Source organism: Drosophila arizonae, chromosome 2 (genome assembly GCF_054131065.1).
Source record: "Drosophila arizonae isolate 15081-1271.41 chromosome 2, UAZ_ARI_1.0, whole genome shotgun sequence".
Taxonomy (NCBI): domain Eukaryota; kingdom Metazoa; phylum Arthropoda; class Insecta; order Diptera; family Drosophilidae; genus Drosophila; species Drosophila arizonae.
The window spans coordinates 30,743,462-30,766,552 of NC_142922.1; the positions used below are offsets into that span (position 1 = coordinate 30,743,462).

Here is a 23,091-nt window from a genome sequence, read left to right on the forward strand (position 1 = left end):
ACATACCTATAAAATACTGTAAGAACAAAAGCATTTTGTAATTACAAACCAAAATATTTATTATCATTCTCTTTAATTATTTATAAGCAGTTACAGAACGTTATAATTTTTAAAAGTGCAGTGATTTTTATTCATAACATAATGCGATTATTATTCTATACATTTATATTCATCGATATTACTAGGTCTCGATAAATACCACATCAACTCTTAAGCTATAAAATCTGGAAAGTCCGAATATCGATACTATCGATGTTAGTTGAACATTTTTTATGTACTATCCGCCATATTTGTTCGCGTCAGTAAAAATATCTGGCAACGCTAAAAATCGCTTTGTATAAGGCCAGCTCGTCGTCATGCTGAGAAATAATGAAAAATAAGTAAAATACACTGGATAAAGAGGATAAAGTGTATAGATTATAAGCAGAATTCGTTGACCTAATACCCGAATGTGAATTTACCAAATACCAGGTGTTTTTTCTTGTGCACTACAGTAATGAATGATTTTTCTCGGCCGACAAGACTCGCATACAATTTAATGTTCGTACTCGTACCGAGCTTGTCTTCTCACGCGAGTTCGTTTCTAGTGTATATAGCCAGTCTATGGACGGTCGATGCGTGAATATATTTCTATGTGTAAGTGTGGGTGTGTGCTGTGTGCATGTGTTTCGATTAGTTCAGAAAAAAGCCTAAATCACCAACAATTTACCGGACTCGTTCTGCCAACGAGTGAAAAGTACAAGCCTGCTACGTAAAAATCAAATATGTACATACATGCAGGCTCAAAGTTCGGTACGGTACAGATACATGTGTGTGTATACATAAAATATGAATTTGTCGGGACACATCCTTGCATCATCATCACCAAAGGGTCAAGCTAACGCCAATATGTATGAATCTCAGCCAACCAGCCAAAAGCAATAAACCAAAAAGATAATCACGCAAAAAATTAAAAAAAAAAAAAAAGAAAGAAAAAAAGTCTTTAATGAAGCATAAACGAGACGACGAGAACGACAAACGTCAGCAGTCGCGAGCAGTACAATTACAACTGTTTCCCCACTCTAAAAAGGCTATAAAATCAAAAATGATTTAACTTAAATTATAAGTTGACAGTGGCGATTTTGGTAAAGAAATAAGAATAACCAACAAAATAAAAAATAGCCAAAAACAAATTGTAAAAAACGCGATAGCTAAACTCGTTTTACTCTCACACTCGGCATTAAAATGTGTATGTAACACTAGTGGTCTCGCTCTCGCACACCTTTTTGCAATACAAAAAAGGCCGCATACAATACAAGCGAGATAAATAGCACTCGGAACACTGAAAATCTGTGGGAGCGCGCAAAAAATTGTAAAGCATATTAAACAAAAAGAAATGAACTGCAAGTGGATTAATAAAACTCTATAAAACAAATTATGCAAGTATTGCAGGCACCTTGTTTTGTTATGGGCTTGCTTCACTTGACCAATTGTCTCATATGAAGACAAATTATTGCATTGTATCAGATGATAGTCTGTGCCAGTTAGCGGCCTAGAATAATAAAATTGATCTATTGTTTTACTTATTCTAAAGATAAACACCTAGCAATTGGATTCTCAATTCGAACGACTGACTGCACGAAGCAATTTCGGAATAGTTGAACTCGTGAAAAATAATAAATACAAAAAAAAACTAGGCATTGAATTTTGAGCTTGGAAATAAATCCAAATTGATACTAAAAAATTTTTTAGTTCGTATTGCTTTAGACAATCAGTATTTAATTAGGCGCAACATTTAATATACCTACATATTTTTCAAATATTGAAAATAATACATAAAAACATTGACCGGCTAATTTTAGAGGATTTCTAAGCAATCTCTTAGACTCATTTATATGTTATTTTTTTGGTAGAATGCTCTGCATTTAGAAGAAGGCTGTGATTGAAAACTGTTTCAATAATCTCAAGTCAACTTATAAAATGTAATTAATGTATTATTTATTTCCCCTATTAAACAAAAACTAATACAGACAGCCCATAGGCGCACATGTAAGTGCGACAGTGAGAGCCACACTCTCATGCAAGTGAGATGGCGTTTGCGTGTTTAGCTACCAAATGTAAAGAGCGCGCGAGAGAGAATTGAAAATTGAGAGAGAAAGAGAGAGAGAGAGCGCTCTGCGGCTGTAGCTGTGGCTGTCAACGCGCGACAATTTGTAAACGGACAGTCAGAATGCTGTGGTAGTGGTAGCTGATTTTTCGATACACAGAATGAGGAGTTACAGAATCTTTGGCGGCTAAATGAAATGCGTATTGGGCAGTTACTGTCTTCTGGTGTTGATAGTGTGTTCCATGGTGCTGATTTTATTGTGGGGGGCTTTGAGTTAAGTAGACTAACGAATGCTTTTCCAACTTGCAGCTAACATAACCTCAAACTTGCCGCTGCAGTCGGGGAAGTCGTCGTCATCAGCGTCAGCGTTGTTGGTGGATATTCCACAGCTACAGGCAGAGTTCTTGATTCGATAAGCATCGCCAGCGCAACGAGGACGCAATGAATGAGAAAATCAAATCGCCCTCAACCCAGGCGAGTGGTGGCGCAGCTGGTGGAAATGTGACCCCAGCGGTGGCAGCCAGCACAGGTGGTGCCACACCGCCCACATCGGGTCCGCCCACACCGAACAACGGCAACGATCCTATTATACAACAAAGTGGCAGTGTACCACATCCCTATGGCGGCCCGCCTCCTGGTGCCGTGCCCGGCGTAGCTCCCGACTCGGCTGCAGCTATGTCGCACTATCATCACTTACATCAGCAACAACAGCAGCAACAGCAACAACAACAACAACAGCAGCCACAGGGTCCACCGCTACCACCACACATGCAACACCATGGTGGACCACCACCACCACAGGGACCACTACCGCTGCCGCTAGAGCATACTCCCGGTGTGAAGGATGAATACGGCTCGGCACATTTGCCGCCGCCACCTGGCGTCCAACACCCGCATGCTCATCCTGCTTATGCGCGCTACCACTCGGCTGATCCTAATGTGGATCCCTACCGCTACGGTCATGCGCCGCCGCAGCAGCCACCGCCAGGCAGCAAGCCGCCTCACCAGCAGCAGCAGCAGTCGCAGGGTGGCACAGGGGGCTCGCCGAACCGACCTCCGCAACAGCGCTACATACCCGGACAGCCTCCGCAGGGTCCAACACCAACACTGAACTCATTGCTGCAATCGTCGAATCCTCCCCCACCACCCCAGCATCGCTATGCAAACAACTATGAGACACAGCAAGCCAACGCGGCTGCAGCCGCTGCCGCTGCCGCAGCACAGCAGCAGCATCAGCAGAACGCGCAACAGCCGGGCGGACCGCCGCCCCCGTTACCGGGCCATGGACCGCCGCCGCCACAGCACCAGCAATACGGAGCGCAGCAGGGCGGCTGGGCACCGCCCCCAAGACCCTACAGTCCACAGTTGGGCCCATCGCAGCAGTATAGGACACCTCCCCCGGTAAGTGCAACTGCTATGAGTGTAAAGAGTGCCTTGGCGATCAAGGAGGGTTCAATCAGGTGACTCCAGACATACTGACACATATAACAGATGAAAAGTACGAGCAAAGAACCAATTTTTAAGAACCTGCCCGGGCGGCCGGAAAACAATAACAAACAACAACAAACCATGAAAAGGCAACGAAAAAACAGTGTGGTGTTGGCAAGAGAAGTTGCCGGCAGTTCCCACCACCACCACCACCTGACGAAGCAGGCAGAAGCAGAAGTAGAAGGAAGAGACGCGCGGCTTGTTCGCTTGAATCTGCTTATTCATACACACACACGTACATACAGGCATATGTACATAAATGTTTGTGTTTGGCTGCGTGTGCGTGTGTGTGTGTTTGCTTGAGCTACTGTTTCACGTTTTGTTTATTTATTTTTATTTTCGCTTCTAGCGTTGCAATTCGTGAATGGTAATTTGAAAGTATTCGCTTAAGTAACAGTAAAATTATAGCTGGACTTGGTTAAGAACTGAATTGAGACTTTAGGCGAGTTAGGCAAAGGGGCTGCATTTGAGGCAATACGGAATATATTTGAATTTAAATTCATAATATTACATGCAAGATTGCTTCAGACTATTTTCATTTGCTATCACAATCAGCATTTCAGTGCCGTGCGTCCTGCTGTTGCATCCATATTGCTTTTTATTGATTGTGGTTAGGGCGTTTAAAGTTCAGCCGACTTTGACCTCCAAAAAACGTCGAAAGTACATGCTTTACGATTGGTCTACGTGCAATCGGTGTTTTTGGATTGATTTTGGGTCCTTTGAGGCTGCTACAATTGCTTATATTTTAATAAGTAAATAGTGTGAACAGCAATTTTTTGTAATTGTCAATTTTAATATTTGCAGTAAATATTAATATAAATTTTTAACGTGACATTGGGATATATGCATTAAACTACAAACGAGAAGATCTTATATTATTTTAAATTATTTGCAATTAATTTTTAACTTCAAACTCATATATGTATGTACATATTTTCAGTAAATACTTTCATAATCTTTATGATCTTTATATATCCCTATAACTAACTTTGGTCATGAGTAAAACACTTTTTTATAATTAAAATATATATATATATATATATATATATATATATATATATATATATATATACAGCTGCGAAAAATAAAATAGCACCACTTGCAAATGCAAACTTTAAGAAGTTCTCCTAGGTGCATTTATCAATGTATTGATCTAATTTTTGCTTGTAGATAAGCAGTAAGCAATTAATGATCGCAACAAACAAGAATTATCACAAAAATATTAATCGTTTTTTTATAATTCAAAAAAATCTCCAAAAAGTCGAAAAAACACCGAAAAAAATAATAGCACCACTTTTTCATTTTGCACTAAAAACTATTTTAAAAAATAAAAGTAAGCAACAAACTCTATCTTATAGTTAATAACAACTAAAAATAAAAATATTCCTTAAGTTTAGTACTTGGTTGTGTTGCCTTTATTGGCAATTACGGCTGCACAACGCCGAGTCATGGAATCAACCAGGTCCTGGCATCGTTTGAGGGGAATCTTAGCCCATGACTCTTGAATGACTTCCCAAAGCATCTTTTCATTAGTTGGATTAGATTCAGAAACTATTTTTTTAACATCCGCCCACAAGTTTTCGATTGGATTTAGGTCCGGCGACTGCGCAGGCCACTCCATAACGTTAACTGAATTATCCTGAAACCATTTCTTCGCTTTCTTACTGGTGTGTTTGGGGTCATTGTCTTGCTGGAAGACCCATTTTAGTGGCATATTGTACTCCGCGTAGGGCAGCATCACATTTTGTAATATATCAACATAAACATGTCGGTCCATTATGGTTTTGATCCAGTGAATTGGGCCTATGCCATAGTACGAAAAGCAACCCCATACCATTACACTTGATCCGCCATGTTTAATTGTTTTTGTTGTATAGCTAGGGTTGAATTCTGCCCTCTGTGGTCGTCTTACGTAGGTCCGTAATCCTTTTCCACCAAACATGACCACCTTACTTTCATCAGTCCAAAGGATGTTTCTCCATTGCTGCTTAGACCAATTTTTGTGTTCCTTTGCGAACGCCATCCGTTTGGATATGTGTTTTATATTCAAATATGGTACTTTTCTTGGACGACGAGCATTCAGACCCTGATATCTTAAATATTTACGTACTGTTTGGTCCGTTGCTGATGTGTTTAGTTCCTTTTTTAGTTGAGTAGCCGACTTAAAAGGATCCTTTTTACTCTCGCGAATGAGTCGAGTGACTTGATGTTGGGTCAGAGCTCGATTTCGACCGCGCTTTTCATCACTTTTTTTATGGATTAATGCATTGTGGATCATTTTATTTGAACAACCCATGAGACGACCAACTTTCCTGTAAGAATTTCCATCCGAAATCAACTTTTTGATGAGATTGCGTTGCTCGGTGGTGCAATGCTTTCCGCGACCCATTTTTTTGCAGATAAAAAAAAATTTTTGAAATTAACTAAGGAAAATAGATATGTAAACAACAAATCTTTTCAACATGTGCTTTTAAAGAAATGCAACTCTGCGAAAAATAACGGTATTCACTCAAAAAGGCTGAGTGGTGCTATTATTTTTTTCGGTGTTTTTTCGACTTTTTGGAGACTTTTTTGAATTATATAAAAACGATTAATATTTTTGGGATAATTCTGGCTTGTTGCGATTATTAATTGTTTTCTGCTTACATACAAGAAAAAATTAGATCAATACATTGATAAATGCACCTAGGAGAACTTCTTAAACTTTGCGTTTGCAAGTGGTGCTATTTTATTTTTCGCAACTGTATATATATATATATATATATATGTACATATAGTCCCCAATAATAATGCCTGTCTTGGCATAAATTTAAGGTATAAAAAATTATAAACGCACAATAGAACAAAATTTGTATACCCTGTACTTGTAAATCATAAATGTAAGGTATATAGATTTGATTAAAACTAAATAACTGAAATGAAAAATATCTCTAAATGATATTTAAATACAAATCATTTACAATGTATTTTTAGGCAATCAGATTTATAATTTTTTTTATTAATGCTGTATCATGAGTCAATAGTAGTTGTATATTCTGCACTCTTAAATCTTGATATACTCAATATATAGTGGAATTGAAAAGTATATATGTATGTAATTGATAATTTTGTAATATTCATAAATCAGTTTTATGATACATCAATCGTACAATCAGTTTTATGATCTTATAAATGCAATTTTATATCTCATCTCTTCAATAGAGAGAAGAGATCAGAGCCTTCGCTAAACTAAATCAATTTACTTTTTAACTCTGTATTTGTTATATTGATCGCAAAAAAAAGAATATATTCATGTCGATCAATCAAAGAAAAACAATTCCCTTAATGCTCAGTTTTGCCATTGTGTTTTCCGTTCGGACCGGCTTTCAATCCACCACCGTTAAAATACCGCACAGAGCCGAGCCGAGCAGTGCAGTTGTAGTTGTAGTTGTTTCGCCGTGCGTTTGCGTTTACCCGCCCCTGTTTTACACAAACGGTTATTTTCTCTGCTTCGCTGTCATTCGTTTAGTCGCCGTCGCGTCGTTCGCTCATTCATTTTGTCTCTGTGTGTGTGTTTGCATGTGTGTGGAGCACCAACACAACTTGCGACCCTTGCTGAACGCATTTGAGTTCCTCTTCAGGCCTGTTCGTCCGGCCATTCGTTCGTTTGGTCGTTCGGCTGTGTATATATTTCTGCGTTTAATTTTCATCCATGATGAGTTTTCCCTTTTTAGTTGAGTTGAGCTCACCACACACACACACACACACACTCATACTCATACATTAATATAGAGGCAAGAGCACATTGACGATGCCCCTTCTCGGTATGCACCAAAACCATCCATTCATGTTTCCTGTCACCCTGCAGTGGACCCTGGACCAGTCAGCAGCGTTGTTGTTGCTGCTGCTTCAGAGACACAAACACTCGAGAGTAGCGCTTATTGGTAGCAGCTCGCATTAGATTTATTGCCATGTCTTACTTGGGTCTGCCATTTGCAACAATGCTACAACTCTGCTGCTTCTTTTGAATTGTTGCTGTTTTGATGTTGCTGACTACATTTGTTATGGGTGTCAGGGTGGGAGTGGAAGTGGGAGTGAGACTATATATGTATATGTATGCAGTTATTAACGTAAATGAATGGGACAAATTATTTATTTTGTTTTATTCACAGCAGACAAATACTTCCCGGGGTCAATCACCATATCCGCCAGCTCACAGTCAAAACTCAGGTTCCTATCCAAGTTCGCCACAACAACAACAGCAGCAGCAGCAACAGGCCCAACAGCAACAACAACAACAGGCCGCACAACAGCCTGGCGGTGTTGGCGCCCCGGGAGCGCCAGTGCCCCCTTCCGGTCCTGCACCGCAACAGCAGCAACAGAATGCACCGCCCACTTCTCAATATTCGCCGTACCCACAAAGGTATCCAACACCACCAGGCTTACCGACATCTGGGCCCAACCATCGAACTGCCTACACAACGCACCAGGTAAAAAATAATTTTTAACTATTCTGTTGTAATTAAAATATATACAAAATATATTTATGTATCGGGATATAGCATATATGTATATATATATAGATAAATCTTTCGAGTCTCTCATTCTATTCTAAGTGCGATTATATTTTGTACTTTCAGTATCCGGAACCAAATCGGCCGTGGCCTGGTGGCTCATCGCCCAGTCCTGGTCCCGGTCATCCATTGCCGCCTGCCTCGCCGCACCATGCCCCGCTGCAACAGCCGCCAACGCCACATAGCGCTGGTGGTGGCCCGCCACCCAGTAGCAGTCCTGGCCATGCTCCCAGTCCATCGCCGCAGCCCTCGCAAGCATCGCCATCGCCGCACCAGGTAATTGTTTAGTATACGAGAATCACTATTACGAACACACCTCCACTTTAATACGTAATATCCAACAATTACTTATTTCACTTCGCCTTGTGTGATATTAGCTGCACTGAACCAAGCTCTTGGCTGATACGCGTTATCAGTGTTCGGGCCATGACAACAACTTTTATGTTGTCTGATTCTTTGACTCTGTCCATTATTGTACATATTCGGCAGGAGAAGTCGGTATGTGTGTGTGTGTGTGTGTGAGTGGTACACTTATTCATTCAGAATGTCCGCAATGGTCGCAGTTGCCGGTGCCGTCGACGTGTCTCATACCATTTTTTACTCATTCCCTTTATGTTGTTGCTGTTGTTGTGTGTGCACATACCCATACATAGATAAAACACGAATACACTCAAGATCTCACAAAGAGCATCTGTTTTCATGTATGTATGTATGCATTTAGGTCAATGCCAAGGTCATTGTTGTTGCTTTCGGGCTGTTTGCTTTTATGTTTTGTACTGACAACGCAGACGCATTTTACTCACAACAACAAAATTTCTGAAGCTTTAAAGAAAAAGTGGATGCTTTACGGCATATAAAACAGAAAAGAAGAGAAAGAAAGGGAATCCTGCTGCCATTAGCTCAAAAGTTTATTTCGCAATATTCATGATCCACTTTGAAACACAACGAAGCAAGCACATGCAGCTAATTTAATTTAATTATAATTAATTCTTTGCACTCGCCACTGATCAATTTATTATCGATGTGTAAGATATTTTCTAATATGGTGTCGATAATAATAATCAACTATGTATGTATATAAAATAATACTTCAATTTGTTCTTGCGTTAGCACCGAACTAAAATAAAATTTTAACTTAAAGCATTGTAAGTAGCACACGGGAGCTCCTACGAGCTCAAGCATTTAAGAAATAAAGAACAAAGAAACAGAAAAGCGCGCACAACACACCTCAAATAACTGATGAATGTTTACGAGCTGCGTTGGGGCTTCAGTGTTTAGTGTTTAGCGTTCAGCACTAGCATCTCAGCTGTGCCGAGCATGTTTTACCGCTCTTTACTTGTCTCTGCTTGTATTAGTGTGAGTACTCATCGATTGACATTTATATGTAAATGCATGTAAATATATATGTGTATGTACTCAATCACATATGAAAATACTGTATTGCTTACACCCGCTACAATAAATAACTTCTCTTTTAACCACCTAATAACATGCATACTAAATGAGTACAATAATTTTATACAGCTTGTAAGTCCGCAAAAGCTAGAATCATCGTACTGATATTCGTACCAACATTTGCGTTCAGCATTGTTTTGCGATTTCAGATTACTTAATCTTATCTTCGTTTCGGCATTGTATTATTATATTGAAAACAAAAATCTTGAATTCAGTTGCATTTTTAATGTGTTGTGTGCGAACAATGTGTTTCTCTCTGTCGCTGAATTCTGTTTGCTCTTAAAAAAGATGTAAGCAGCAAAAATACTAAATGCACGCAAACAATAAAATACTAAATGTATGCACACATACAAAGGCACATACGTACATATGTACGTAAGCGCATGTTTGTTATAAATGATTTCATTGTGCTGTTCCCGTATCGGTTGTTTTTTTTTTCCAAGTAATTTTCTACATGCCGGCAAGTTTTTACGTACACACTCACAACTAAAAACGTGGGCCGCCTTCATCTTGAGGAGCGTTGCCCCATCGCTCATCGTTTTTTAGCATTGCTTTCTGCTGTTGTTGTTGCTGTTCGACCGTCGTCTGTGGTGGCTTTGCTATTCTCGTCATCAACGCCGCCGCAGCCGTCGCCTATGCTACTCAAGTATACTCCTTGCTTGGCCCCATTCCCCCGAGTTCACTGTTCAACCATACACGAAACACTCAACGCTTTTGCTTGCTTGGTCTTCTATGTAGGTATGTGTATGGCATGAAAACGAATGAGCGGAGAAACGAGAGAAGAAACGAATGGCTGGCGCTGTTTTTTTTCTTTTTCTTTTTCTTTATTTTATTATAGTTTAACATTGAATGTGTGCAGTATACATGTGGCTAAGTGTGTAGCTGTGTGCATATATGTGTGTGTGAGTATATGTGTTCACGTTGCTGCTTCTTATCTACGTCTTTGTCATCGTACGTTGGCTCACTCAACGCGCGCCATAACTACCACTGCCACATCTCCAATCCGCGCCCCTCTGAACGCTTTAAGTTGCAGTCTTCGTCGACTTTGTCGTTATTCGTTCGTTCCACATAGCTTTTGCTTTGCCGCTGCTGGTGTTGTTTTTGTTTTGCGCTTTGACTCTGCCATGGCTGTGTGCCCGTCAGTTCGTCGTACATTTCATTTCACTTCACTTAATTTCTCAGATACCCAAACGAACAGCGCCGAACAGAGCAGAGTATGCCGTCGTGGGCCCCTTATTCCTCACCTCTCGCCATCATCATTTATATCGACAATGTTGATCCCGCGCTGTTCGTTTTACTGTGCGACTCGAATAGCTGTCGGCTTAAGCCCCTGTTGTTGGTATGGTGTGCATATATGTATATAAATGCATGTCAGAGTGTGAGTGTGTGTATTTACTTGTATCTTTGTGTGTCTTGTTTGTGCTCTCTTGGGTTGAGCTTTTTTGTTGTTTTTTATTTTTATTTTGAATTTTTATAGACGAGCGGCAACCTAAAGTCGATGTCGACTGTTTAGAATCTTAGCTGGAAATTTGGCGTCGTTGTTCGCGTCTATATTGTTTAAGCCGAGTTGACCAATTTCAATGAAAACATGTAGCCCCATCATCATTTTTAGATATTATTTGAACAGTTAAAGTCACTCTTTATTGCAATGCGTCTGTTCCTTAGGGGTTGTATTGAGAACATTGCGATATTTCAGTTGGTTCTGCTGATGTCATCAAACTTGGATTATATTATTATTATTGCTGGGCTATACGTGTAATAATAAAAAATGTCACTGATTGATGTCTTGACACCACTTTATATATTTATTACAGGAGCTGATCGGGCAAAATAGCAACGATAGTTCAAGTGGTGGAGCACACAGCGGCATGGGCTCAGGCCCACCCGGTACACCTAACCCACAGCAAGTAATGAGGCCAACACCTTCGCCTACAGGCTCGTCGGGCTCAAGATCCATGTCTCCTGCAGTGGGTATGTATCTGAAAATGTTAGCGAACTGTATGTCAATATTAAATTAATTTGATTTCAGCACAAAATCATCCAATATCGCGTCCGGCGAGTAATCAGTCAAGTAGTGGCGGTCCAATGCAGCAACCGACCGTGGTTGCTGGCCCACCACCAATGCCACCACACGGTCTACCAGGTGGGCCACCATCTCAGCAACAATCTCAGCAGCAGCAGGCTTCAAATTCCGCATCATCAGCGAGTAATTCGCCGCAGCAGACGCCACCACCTGCACCGGCGCCAAACCAAAATGTTAACAATATGGCTACACCACCACCACCGCCGCAAGGAGCTGCCGGTGGCTATCCACTCCCGCAACATATACATGGCGGTTACAAAATGAGCTTACCAGGTCAAAGCCCCGGTGCTCAAGGATATCCTCCACAGCAGTATCCTCAAGGTATGCTGAGGGAATCTAAATAATTAGTTAAATTCGTATTGACAAATATATCTATATTTACTAGGTAACTACCCCCCACGTCCCCAGTATCCGTCGGGAGCGTATGGAGCTGGACCACAACCGCCACCAAATAGCCAGTCCGCTGGGGGCGCTAACAGCATGCCATCCGGCGCACAAGCTGGTTACCCTCGGTCAATGCCAAACCACGGCAGTGGCAGCCCCCATCAGCAGTATCCTCCGTATCAGTGGGTACCTCCGTCACCACAGCAGTCTGGCCCTGGCAGTGGATCAGTACAAATTTCCGCTGGCATGGGCAATCACGTACAGGGCAAGGGCACACCACCACCAGTTGGACCACCACCGCCACAGGGCAGTGGCTCTCCGCGTCCTCTTAACTATCTTAAGCAGCATTTACAACACAAAGGTGGATATGGCGGTAGTCCAGCGGGACCCCAACCACAGGGCTATGGAAATGGACCCACTGGCATGCATCCGTCAATGCCCATGGGTCCTCCACATCATATGGGTCCGCCGCAAAGTATGGGGCCACCTACCAGTACACCGCCGCAGTCTATGATGGGCGCACAGAGTGGCAGCGACACCGAACATATATCCCAAGACAATGGCATTAGTTCATCTGCTTCGTCCCCAGCCGCAGGCTTGCATGCCGTCACTGCAGTAGTTACAACTGGACCGGATGGCACACCAATGGATGAAGTCAGTCAACAGAGCACGCTCTCAAATGCGTCTGCAGGTGGGTAATCCGAATGAGTTATTTATGTTCGTAACTGAGGCTCTCCCGTCTTGCAGCATCGGGTGAAGATCCACAGTGTACCACGCCAAAGTCGCGCAAACATGATCCATATAGCCAAAGCCATTTAGCTCCACCCAGCCCATCGCCACATCCAGTTGTAATGCATGGAGGTGGCGGACCGACAGGCGAAGAGTACGAAATGAACTCGCCTCCAAACTGGCCCCGTCCAGCCGCAGGCTCAGTAAGCATGATTTAATTACATTGTGAATATTCAATTAAATGATTTACTCTCCCATCTATAGCAGGTTTTCAACAGTCATGTTCCTGTTCAACAAGAACCTTTTCGTAGTACTATAACGACAACTAAGAAATCCGATTCACTTTGCAAGCTCTATGAAATGGATGACAATCCGGATAGGCGCGGTTGGCTAGACAAATTACGTGCTTTCATGGAGGATCGCCGTACACCAATAACGGCATGCCCCACCATCTCAAAACAGCCACTTGATTTATATAGGTTATATATTTATGTAAAAGAACGTGGCGGATTCGTCGAGGTATGCAAGGTGCCGTAGTAACTCCTTTTACTAACTTCTTTTTAGATTTACTAGCAAAACCAAATCAAACAAACCAAAATTAATGCTCAACCAACCAATCAATCAAACCACCAAACACCACCAACCGAAGTAAAAAATGTAGCTAACACAGTAACAAAAATTTTGAATTCTTTTAACGTGAAACCAACCAAACTCAAGTCAATCATCGATTTTCCAAAATATTTCAATAGCATGACATCCTACCACATTTACCTTTCTGTAAGATCTGGAAAGTACTTGACGTCTTTCCTACACCATTAAAGTTGATTGAATCAGAACTACATGAATTCAAATAATTTTCTCACTTTTGCATGAGTTATTTGATTGCATGCTTTTCAAAAACATTTTCCAAATATTTTTAAAACTGAGTGTCGACATTTTTCATAATTAATCTGAAGTGGTTCCGTTAACAATTTTATTTACAAGACCTTTCTTCCAGTTTGATTTACATTTTTATTACTAACCCTGTTGCGAAAATATTGTTGAGAGCGTCTTAAAAACACGCTCTTAATTGCTCGTATTTTTTATCTTTCTTCTTTACTAATTCATGCCGATTTTTAAAAGCCTCTACCCAGTCTAGTCTGTTTTCAAATATATATACGCATATTTTCGTTGTTGTTGCTAGGTGACCAAGAGCAAGACCTGGAAGGATATTGCCGGTCTGCTCGGAATCGGCGCCAGCAGTAGCGCTGCATACACACTGCGTAAGCACTACACAAAGAATCTGTTGGCATTCGAGTGTCACTTTGATCGTGGCGACATTGATCCATTACCCATTATACAACAAGTGGAGGCTGGTAGCAAGAAAAAGACAACAAAGGCAGCATCGGTACCATCACCAGGTAAGTGTTTACCATTTATTATCATTTTAAATCTCATGAGGGAGTCTGCAGCTACAGACATTTGATGATATACGTTTATCGGCTTATCACACAACCTATAGGCAAATGAATAAACAGTCCATTTTACTTTAGTCCTTGAATAGCTTAAGAATTTCTATCCACTCAAAAGCCCCACTGATCCTGATCTAACAAAAAACATTTCATTACATATATTGGGAATTCCTTTATTAAGGGGTATAGATATTCCAAAGTCGACGCTCCTTAAAGTCAGCTGTGGTTACAGGATTAGCCCCAAATATCTCAGACTTTACCGATTCGATTTCTGTCTTGCCTAATTAAATACACATATTAGGAAGTTTTATGGCTTTATACCAACTATAATTCTCTCATGTCTAAAATATAACAGATAAGTAAACAATATTATGTCGTCCGGTATCGATTTGATTCGCTCCTAGTAAATTTGGGTATATTGCAGATCTGTAGAGTCTCTTATCAATAGCTTACATACACGTAATTTTAAGGCTCGATAGATAATTTAGGAATATACAGTTGGCCATAACTTCAATGGGCGTAGATATATCCACCATATATTGTTGATATTTACATTTATAATTTCAAGTCTTTGGCATTGTAAATAAGAGTGGATCAGTCATATCAGACATGCTATCCTTCAATTTGCCATTCTGCGACTTTAAATATCGGAAAACCCGCTACCCTCCGTCTTATTGTGGTATTTATATTAAATAGGTCAACTCTGGCTTTAATAGATATATACTATTAATTTATAATACTAACTTCTCGGTTCGTGAACAAGTTTAATACTTTTGGTGGGGCAGTCGCGACCTGAGCATTTTGGCTAGCATTAACTAACTAACATAAACTAACTATTACCTTAATTATTTATCTATTTAAACACTTTCTTTTAATCTTAACTTCATTGCAACCAATCGGCGGTGGTCATTTGGACGCTGGAACAACAAATTCGACAGGGTCATCGAACTCGCAGGATTCCTTCCCTGCACCACCTGGCGGTGCACCAAACGCGGCTTTAGACGGCTACACAGGTTACTCTGGGGCTGGTGCGTATCCACCATCTGCCGGCCCGCAGCCGGATTATGCAGCAGCGGGTCAGATGCCAAGGCCGCCGTCACAGAGCAATCCACAGGCGCCTCATCCTGGTAAGCAATAGATTCAGATTCAGATTCAGTTAAAATTACGATCTCAGCTGAGTTGCATACATATACAAATACGTTTTGAAATTGCTTACACATGTAAATATACATACATATATATGATATAGCCATGTCTATGATTACCGTTTATTTGTTGTAATATTGAATTGAATTAATTATGTTTTCGATGTTTTCAACGTGTATTACAATTAGATAATGCATATAGTTTTCGTTTGCCTAAAATTTGATTTATTAATTTATGTGTGTAATTTGTTTATTCATTTTTATGTTGGTTACGTAAATATGGGCGCACTACTTATAAAAATCACCAAAAAACCACAATCACCCGACACCCTCAACAACCACCACCACCACCACCACCACGAACACCAACAACAACAACAACACCACATCGCTCCACTAAAATTATTAAAAATCCACTTCGATCTCGCTCAACAAAACCTTAACTCTTCATGCCAATTACAACAATTACAATTTTTATTATGTGTCATTCATTAATTTCTTCATCAATCCATCCATAATCATCATCAATGCTGCTTGCCGACTCAGGCACTCAAAATCAATCAGCTGCCACTGTTGCCGGTGATAACATAAATGTGAGCAATCCCTTTGAGGATCCAATTGCTGGCGGTGGGGCCGCTGGTGGTGTTGCTGCTGCTGCTGCAGTTGGTGGTGCTGCCTCACATGGTGCTCCCCCACCACCCCCACATTCACCGCACACAGCGCCACAATCGGGCAACCAACAACACCACCAACAAGGCATTCCAACACAATTGCCATCGCCGTCGCAGCAACCACCGGCGCCACCACCACAGCAACATGGGCCGCCGTCGACGCAGCATGCGCGCCCTGGAACTGGAGTACCTTATCCACAGGGTAGCTCTGGGTATCCAACGCCTGTGTCTAGAACGCCAGGTACATTCATCATGTTTTCTTTTCTTATGTTCTGTTATACCATTTCTTTAACGTCTCCTTTCGAGTTGATGGTTAAGCAACGTCTTCATTGATTTCAGTTTGCGATCGTTCTGCATGTGGGTTCTAGTCTAACTGTCTTTGCATACAACTAATTTGCTTAATTACTATTTATTTTCCTATACAAAATTTTGATTTCTATTGACTAATATTAATTTCTTACCAATATCCTCTTTAATCTTATTATTATTATTTTCATATAGCATATTTTAAAAGCTTTAATAATCGATTTAAGGCTAATTGATTTGGCTATAAAATAACCAATAACACGGATTATATTGGAGTAGTGTTTAGTTTTTATGACTGCTTATTGTAATGCCGTCAAATTAAGCTATCTGTCTATCTAAGCATTTTGAAATGATAGATTATAAAGAAGTTTGCAAATCGTTCGGAACTGCTGATCAAATCTAACTATTGTATGAATTGCATAATAAGCTGCTTTTTCAGATCTGTACAGCTCTTAAAAACTTTAATTAATTTGAATTTTATTTTGTCCATATCTGTACCAAAACTGACTTAACTCGTGTGTGAGATGACTATTTGATATTGAGCACATATTTTCAATTATTACAGGTTCCCCCTATCCAACCCCCCCTGGTGCTTACGGGCAGTACGGCTCGAGCGATCAGTACAGCTCGGCTGGCCCGCCGGGCCAGCCTTTCGGACCAAATCAGGGCCAATATCCGCCTCAGAGTCGCAATATGTACCCTCCCTACGGACCCGAGGGGGAAGCGTGAGTGCACACTATATTTACATACAGCTTCACTACACTCAGACAAACATACTCATCTCTCATATACAGAAATTCAACCGTACTGAGCCTATTTTATTTGTCACGGCCTTAGAAGAGTTGCTACGCACGATGAAGTACATATTATTTTAATGAATTTCTTTTTCATCCTGCAGCCCTCCAGCTGGTGCTAATCAGTACGGTCCCTATGGCAATCGTCCCTACAGTCAAGCACCACCCGGTGGACCACAGCCACCGGCACAAGCGGTTGCGGGTGGTCCTCCGACTAGCGGCGCTCCGGTAGCCCCACCAAACAGCGGATATGTACCAAGCACTCCGAATCAACAGGATTACTATAGGCCGCCGGATCAAGTAAATCTCAAACTTTACGTTTACTAAAATAAGTGCCGGAAATAACTCGTCCTTTATTTGCAGAGTCCTCAGCCACGGCGACATCCGGACTTTATTAAAGACTCTCAGCCTTACCCTGGCTATGCTACGCGGCCTCAAATTTATGGTAAGCATTTGGTGTGGAGCAATCCATTCAATTGGCACTCCGTTTAACTATAATTTATTTAACATTTAAGGTGGTTGGCAAGGCAACAATCCGCAGTATCGTCCTCAATATCCCACATCGACTGCACCACAGTCGTGGGGCAATGCACCACCTCGGGGTGCTGCTCCTCCTGGAGGCCCACACGGTCCGCATGGGCAGCAGCAAGCTGGGGTAGCTCAGTGGGAACAACATCGTTATCCACCCCAACAGCCACCACCTCCGCCGCAACAACAGCCGCCTTACCAGCAAAGTACGCCGCCCGGACAGCAACAACAGGCGGCACCACAATGGGCGCAAATAAATGCGGCTCAGGCGCCACCACAATCAAGTATTTCGCAGCCGTCGCTGCGTCCACCAGCTGGAGTTGGGCAGCAACAGCGTATGCCCAGCGGAGTGCCTGTAATGCCGCCACAGCAGCAGCAAGGACAAACAGTGCCACAGCCACCGCATGGCGGGGTACCAGCATCCAGTATGCCGTCTGTGCCCGGCATGGTGAAACCGCCTTACGCTATGCCACCACCCTCACAGTCTGGTAGTGGCTCACCAGGTGTGCCTATGGTTGGCAGTGCTCCGGTTACTATGATCGCGCAAAAGCCGTCGCCCATAGTTGGACAAGGAATGCAGCCCACACAGCAGCAGCCGCCACATCAGCTGACCAATCAACAGCCTGTCTATGCCCCGCAAGGGACTGGCCCAGGAGCACAGATTGTCAAGAAAGAACTAATCTTTCCACATGATAGTGTAGAATCGACTACGCCTGTACTGTACCGCCGGAAGCGCCTGACCAAGCTTGACGTGTGCCCTGTCGATCCCTGGCGAATTTTTATGGCCATGCGCTCGGGCTTACTTGCTGAGTGCACATGGGCATTAGATGTGCTTAATGTTCTTTTATTCGACGATTCGACAGTACAATTCTTTGGCATATCAAATTTGCCGGGCCTGCTAACGCTGTTGCTGGAGCACTTCCAAAAAAATCTAGCGGAAATGTTCGATGAACGCTGTGACGAGGCAGCAGATGAGGCGGCAGATGATGACGCTGATAGCGGAACTGTATCATTGAAAGCTGAGGACAAGCTGCAGCGGAAGCAACCGCGTTCAGTGCACAGCATTTCTAGCTACAACCGCAGAAGGCACTACGAGAATATGGATGTGAAGCGTGTTGCCCACAGCGAAGACTCGGATGATGCTGACGAGGGCATTGACTTGGGTCAGATACGTGTTCAGCCCAATCCCGAAGAGCGAACACTTCTCCTTTCGTTTACACCTAACTACACCATGGTCACACGGAAGGGTGTGCCCGTTCGCATTCAGACCGCTGATAACGATATTTTTGTGGACGAGCGTCAAAAGGCTTGGGATATTGACACGAATAGGTTGTATGAACACCTGGAACCAGTGGGCAGTAATGCTTGGACCTATGGCTTCACGGAACCCGACCCACTTGATGGCATCATTGATGTGTTTAAGTCAGAGATTGTTAACATTCCATTTGCGCGATACATACGCTCTAAGCACAAGAGCAAACAGGAAGCCGCAGAGAAAAGCAATATTAGCCCAAAACACGAAGATATTTCCCCTGTGCTTAAGCAAGAGGACACCACAAGTAGTACCGAGGACAGTAGTTTACTTCAACAGACTTACAATAAGAAGCGGCGCCTTGTGGGTAGTATCGGTGCAGCTAGTAGCGACAAGAAGTCCAAAATGGGGGAGGAGTTTGCGCAGCCAGCTGTGGAGCCGAAGAAGGAGCTAGACAACGAAACCGTGGGAGCCAATACAACCGACAGTGATTGTCGAACCATTGATATGGAAATCGAATCTCCGCAACAACAACGTCTTACCAATGGAGTTGCCTCAATGCCCAAGAGATTTGATCCCAAGTCCACGGTGCGAGATGATGCGCATGTCCTGCAGCGACGCCGCGACTCTAGCTACGAGGATGAATGCTACACGCGGGACGAAGCCTCTTTGTACTTAGTGAATGAAAGTCAGGACTCATTGGCGCGCCGCTGCATTGCGCTCTCCAATATTTTTCGAAATTTGACTTTTGTGCCTGGGAACGAAACGGTGTTGGCTAAGTCGTCGCGATTCTTAGCAGTGCTCGGTCGATTGCTATTGTTGAACCACGACCACCTGCGGCGGACTCCCAAGACGCGCAACTACGACAGGGAGGAGGATACAGACTTTACCGACTCCTGCAGCTCGCTGCAGGGAGAGCGCGAATGGTGGTGGGAGTATCTAATAACCATACGAGAAAATATGCTCGTGGCAATGGCAAACATAGCCGGACATCTGGAGCTCTCCCGCTATGATGAGCTAATTGCACGCCCGCTAATCGATGGATTGCTGCACTGGGCCGTGTGCCCCAGTGCGCATGGTCAGGACCCGTTCCCCTCGTGCGGCCCGAACTCTGCGTTATCCCCGCAACGCCTCGCCCTGGAAGCGCTGTGCAAATTATGTGTCACGGATGCAAATGTTGATTTGGTGATTGCGACACCACCGTTTTCACGGCTGGAAAAACTGTGCGCGGTGCTTACGCGTCATCTGTGTCGGAACGAGGATCAGGTGTTGCGCGAGTTCTCAGTCAACTTGCTGCATTACCTGGCTGCAGCGGACAGTGCGATGGCGCGTACTGTGGCCCTGCAATCCCCGTGCATCTCGTATCTCGTTGCATTTATCGAACAGGCGGAACAGACTGCGTTGGGTGTGGCCAACCAGCATGGAATTAACTATCTCCGGGAGAATCCCGACTCAATGGGAACCAGCCTGGATATGTTGCGAAGGGCAGCTGGGACGCTGCTCCATTTGGCCAAGCATCCCGATAATCGTTCGCTATTCATGCAGCAGGAGCAAAGACTGCTTGGATTGGTCATGTCGCATATATTGGATCAGCAAGTGGCATTGATCATATCTCGGGTGCTATACCAAGTATCGCGCGGAACCGGACCACTGCATTCGGTGGAGTACAGATTGTTGCAGCAGCGACAGCAGCAACAGCAACAACAGCGGCTAAACCAGACGCCGTCTGAAAAGCAAAGTACCCCAGCAACGCTGAATGTAAAGCCCGAGCCCTGCTCCCAGCCAGAGCCGTCTGCGGCTGATGCCAAGCCTGCCGCTGCTGTGGCCACGACAGCTGCAATCAACGACGATAGCAACAGCAGCCAGCAACTGCCGCCAGCGGCAACATTCAATGATGTCAGCAACAGCAGCACCAACAGCAACAGCTGCGGCACCGTCAGCAGCAATCAGACCAACAGCAGCAGCCTGGGCAGCAGTAGTCAGCCCACTCTGAACAACTTAGTGACAGCTAGCGAGCAACAGGTCGGCAAATCGGCCTCAGCTGCGTCTTCCGCTGTGTCATCCAACAATTTAGGTCACATCAACGACGCTGCCGCGGCAGCGTCAAATGCAACACCTCCGCCGTCAGTGGCACAACCGACTGCACCGCCGCCAGCGAACACGAACACAACAGCTGCTGTTGCGTAGTATACAACGATGATGCCGGCAAAGACTTACTCCTCTTGGAGTCGTGGCGATGGTGTAGTCGAAGAAGTTTACAAAACTAATGATTGAACATACACACAAGATATACATGCATATATATGTAAATATATATATATGTATGGATATAATTGGAAAATACGATTTGTATCTTTTACAAAGTGTTTAATCAAATAATGTAAATGTACTAAATGATGGGATAGAACTTTTAAAGCAAATGACCTTTAAAGCATAGACACAGATTGTATATGCTTCAAATGAAACCCTGAAAATGTAGAACAGCTTCAATAACACCACTGGCCACTCAATTACAATGGTCACACAATAACTGTATATTTTTTCACTAAAATCTATAGTTAATATATATATATATATATATATATATATATATATATATATATATATATATATATATATATATATATTAATGCGTGAAAATGGTCTGGCGTTCTTATAGGCCCTTTCAAATTTTAGCAATGAATTTTCAACGTCAAACTTACGGCAGAAGGTTTAATTGCATATAGATGCATGCGTAACAATTAAGCACACAACATACTTATGTATTAAATTTAATAAACAAAAAACAAACACAAAAAAAAAAAGAAACAACAAATACTAATTAAAACCTAATATACACACATATACATACGATATATATACATATATATATAAATAAAATTAAAAAGAAAAGAAAAAATAATAACGAATTACGTGTGTTAAAATAAACATATTTAGAGGTTAGTTTTTAAATTCTAAAATATACTACTTACAATATTATATGTCGTATGAAGTCATATAGTGAACATAAAACCTTACACCGTATGCGTATATGCGTAAGAAACCAGATAAGGACTATGTAATACAATTAAATGGATATTTATGTGGACATATAGAAATGCAAAAATGATATAAAAAAATGATGGGAAAGATAAATAATATACCACATACATTACAAAAACAAAACAAAAAATGAAAGGAAAAACTGTACATACTTAACTAATTTGTAAATTGTATCTTGTATTTTGTATTTTGTTTTTGCGTTGCTTAAGGCAAATGTCATTTCGTATTATGTGTGCGTGATGTGTCGACGAATGATTCAAACTGATTGATTGAATTTGTTTTGTAATTAATTATTTTTTGCAAACCAACTGCACAAAACACTAAAATTATGGAATGAGAGCACTAAATGTTGTAATTTTTATTTTGTTTTTATTATTTACTGAAGTGCTGCTGGAACAAGGTTTAATTTTACATTAAACGTAATTTAGGCGTAAATGACAACTTAAAATTATAAGTTTTTATCTTAATATTAATTTAAAAATTATTCAACCTTAATGAAACACAGTTCATGCAAAAATGAAAAAAAAAAAAAAAAAAAAAAAAAACAAAAAAAATGCTAGAAAAGAATACGAACTAATCCATACAGAAAGAATCACGAAAATTAACTAACTCGCTTTATATCATAAAGGCGGAAATTCAATAAAAAAAAAAACAAAACGAAAGAAGAAAACAAAAATCAAATATTGCAGAATCGTTGAGCACTTCAGTTTGACCATGTGCGAAATGTTGTAAACTGTATGCGATTAAAGCTATAGAATACATGGCAATATTACAAAATGGACTGCTGTTAAAAAGAAAAATTCAAGTCAAGTAGACTGGGCAATTAGAAAACCCTTTATACTTACGTCATGTCGATCAACAGGAATACAAGTATCAGTTGAAGCCCTAAAGATATACGTTAATTTATGTAGTTGTTTTCCAAAACACAAATATGACTCAACATCTCGATATCGATATATTTACTTGTAGTTATTAGTGTATAATTTTGCTAGGATGTAAATGTATGTCCCTCAAACTTAATTTAATTATTTAATTAATATACATACATATATAATATACGAAATTGCATTTTTAATGATGTGATTGTGGGTAAATATTATATTAATATCATAGAGGCATTTATG

At 41.7% G+C, this 23,091-nt stretch overlaps 1 protein-coding gene and 1 long non-coding RNA gene across 17 annotated transcripts; one reads left to right on the top strand and one right to left on the bottom strand.

Annotated features, from left to right (window-relative positions):
- Positions 1 to 100: 100 nt before the first annotated feature.
- Positions 101 to 603, bottom strand: LOC149270877 (uncharacterized). Its single transcript, XR_016270103.1, has 2 exons — positions 462 to 603; positions 101 to 359 (listed from the first exon to the last, which is right to left on the bottom strand). It is a non-coding gene; the product is annotated as an uncharacterized LOC149270877 (long non-coding RNA).
- On the top strand, positions 265 to 22,624 carry osa (trithorax group protein osa). Of its 16 annotated transcripts, none has more exons than XM_089468809.1 (16): positions 265 to 380; positions 2,396 to 3,487; positions 7,726 to 8,043; positions 8,194 to 8,403; positions 11,397 to 11,553; positions 11,612 to 11,986; positions 12,051 to 12,740; positions 12,797 to 12,981; positions 13,043 to 13,306; positions 13,962 to 14,177; positions 15,128 to 15,356; positions 15,921 to 16,286; positions 16,917 to 17,076; positions 17,250 to 17,445; positions 17,509 to 17,590; positions 17,661 to 22,624. In XM_089468809.1, the coding sequence occupies exons 2-16, from the start codon at positions 2,528 to 2,530 to the stop codon at positions 21,110 to 21,112; spliced, it is 7,860 nt and encodes a 2,619-aa protein (XP_089324935.1). In that variant the 5' UTR covers positions 265 to 380; positions 2,396 to 2,527; the 3' UTR covers positions 21,113 to 22,624. The 16 variants fall into 16 exon arrangements, with proteins under 16 accessions (XP_089324935.1, XP_089324926.1, XP_089324963.1 ...); XM_089468800.1 differs by having other exon boundaries at positions 330 to 471; XM_089468837.1 differs by lacking the exon at positions 265 to 380 and adding an exon at positions 495 to 636 and having other exon boundaries at positions 13,962 to 14,178; positions 15,168 to 15,356.
- The last annotated feature ends 467 nt before the right edge of the window (positions 22,625 to 23,091 follow it).

Coding starts and splice junctions, on each gene's coding strand:
- osa (XM_089468809.1), top strand. CDS start 2,528: ATGAATGAGAAAATCAAATCGCCCTCAACCCAGGCGAGTGGTGGCGCA. Junction 8,404..11,396: donor CATCGCCATCGCCGCACCAG/GTAATTGTTTAG, acceptor TATTTATTACAG/GAGCTGATCGGGCAAAATAG. Junction 13,307..13,961: donor GATTCGTCGAGGTATGCAAG/GTGCCGTAGTAA, acceptor TGTTGTTGCTAG/GTGACCAAGAGCAAGACCTG.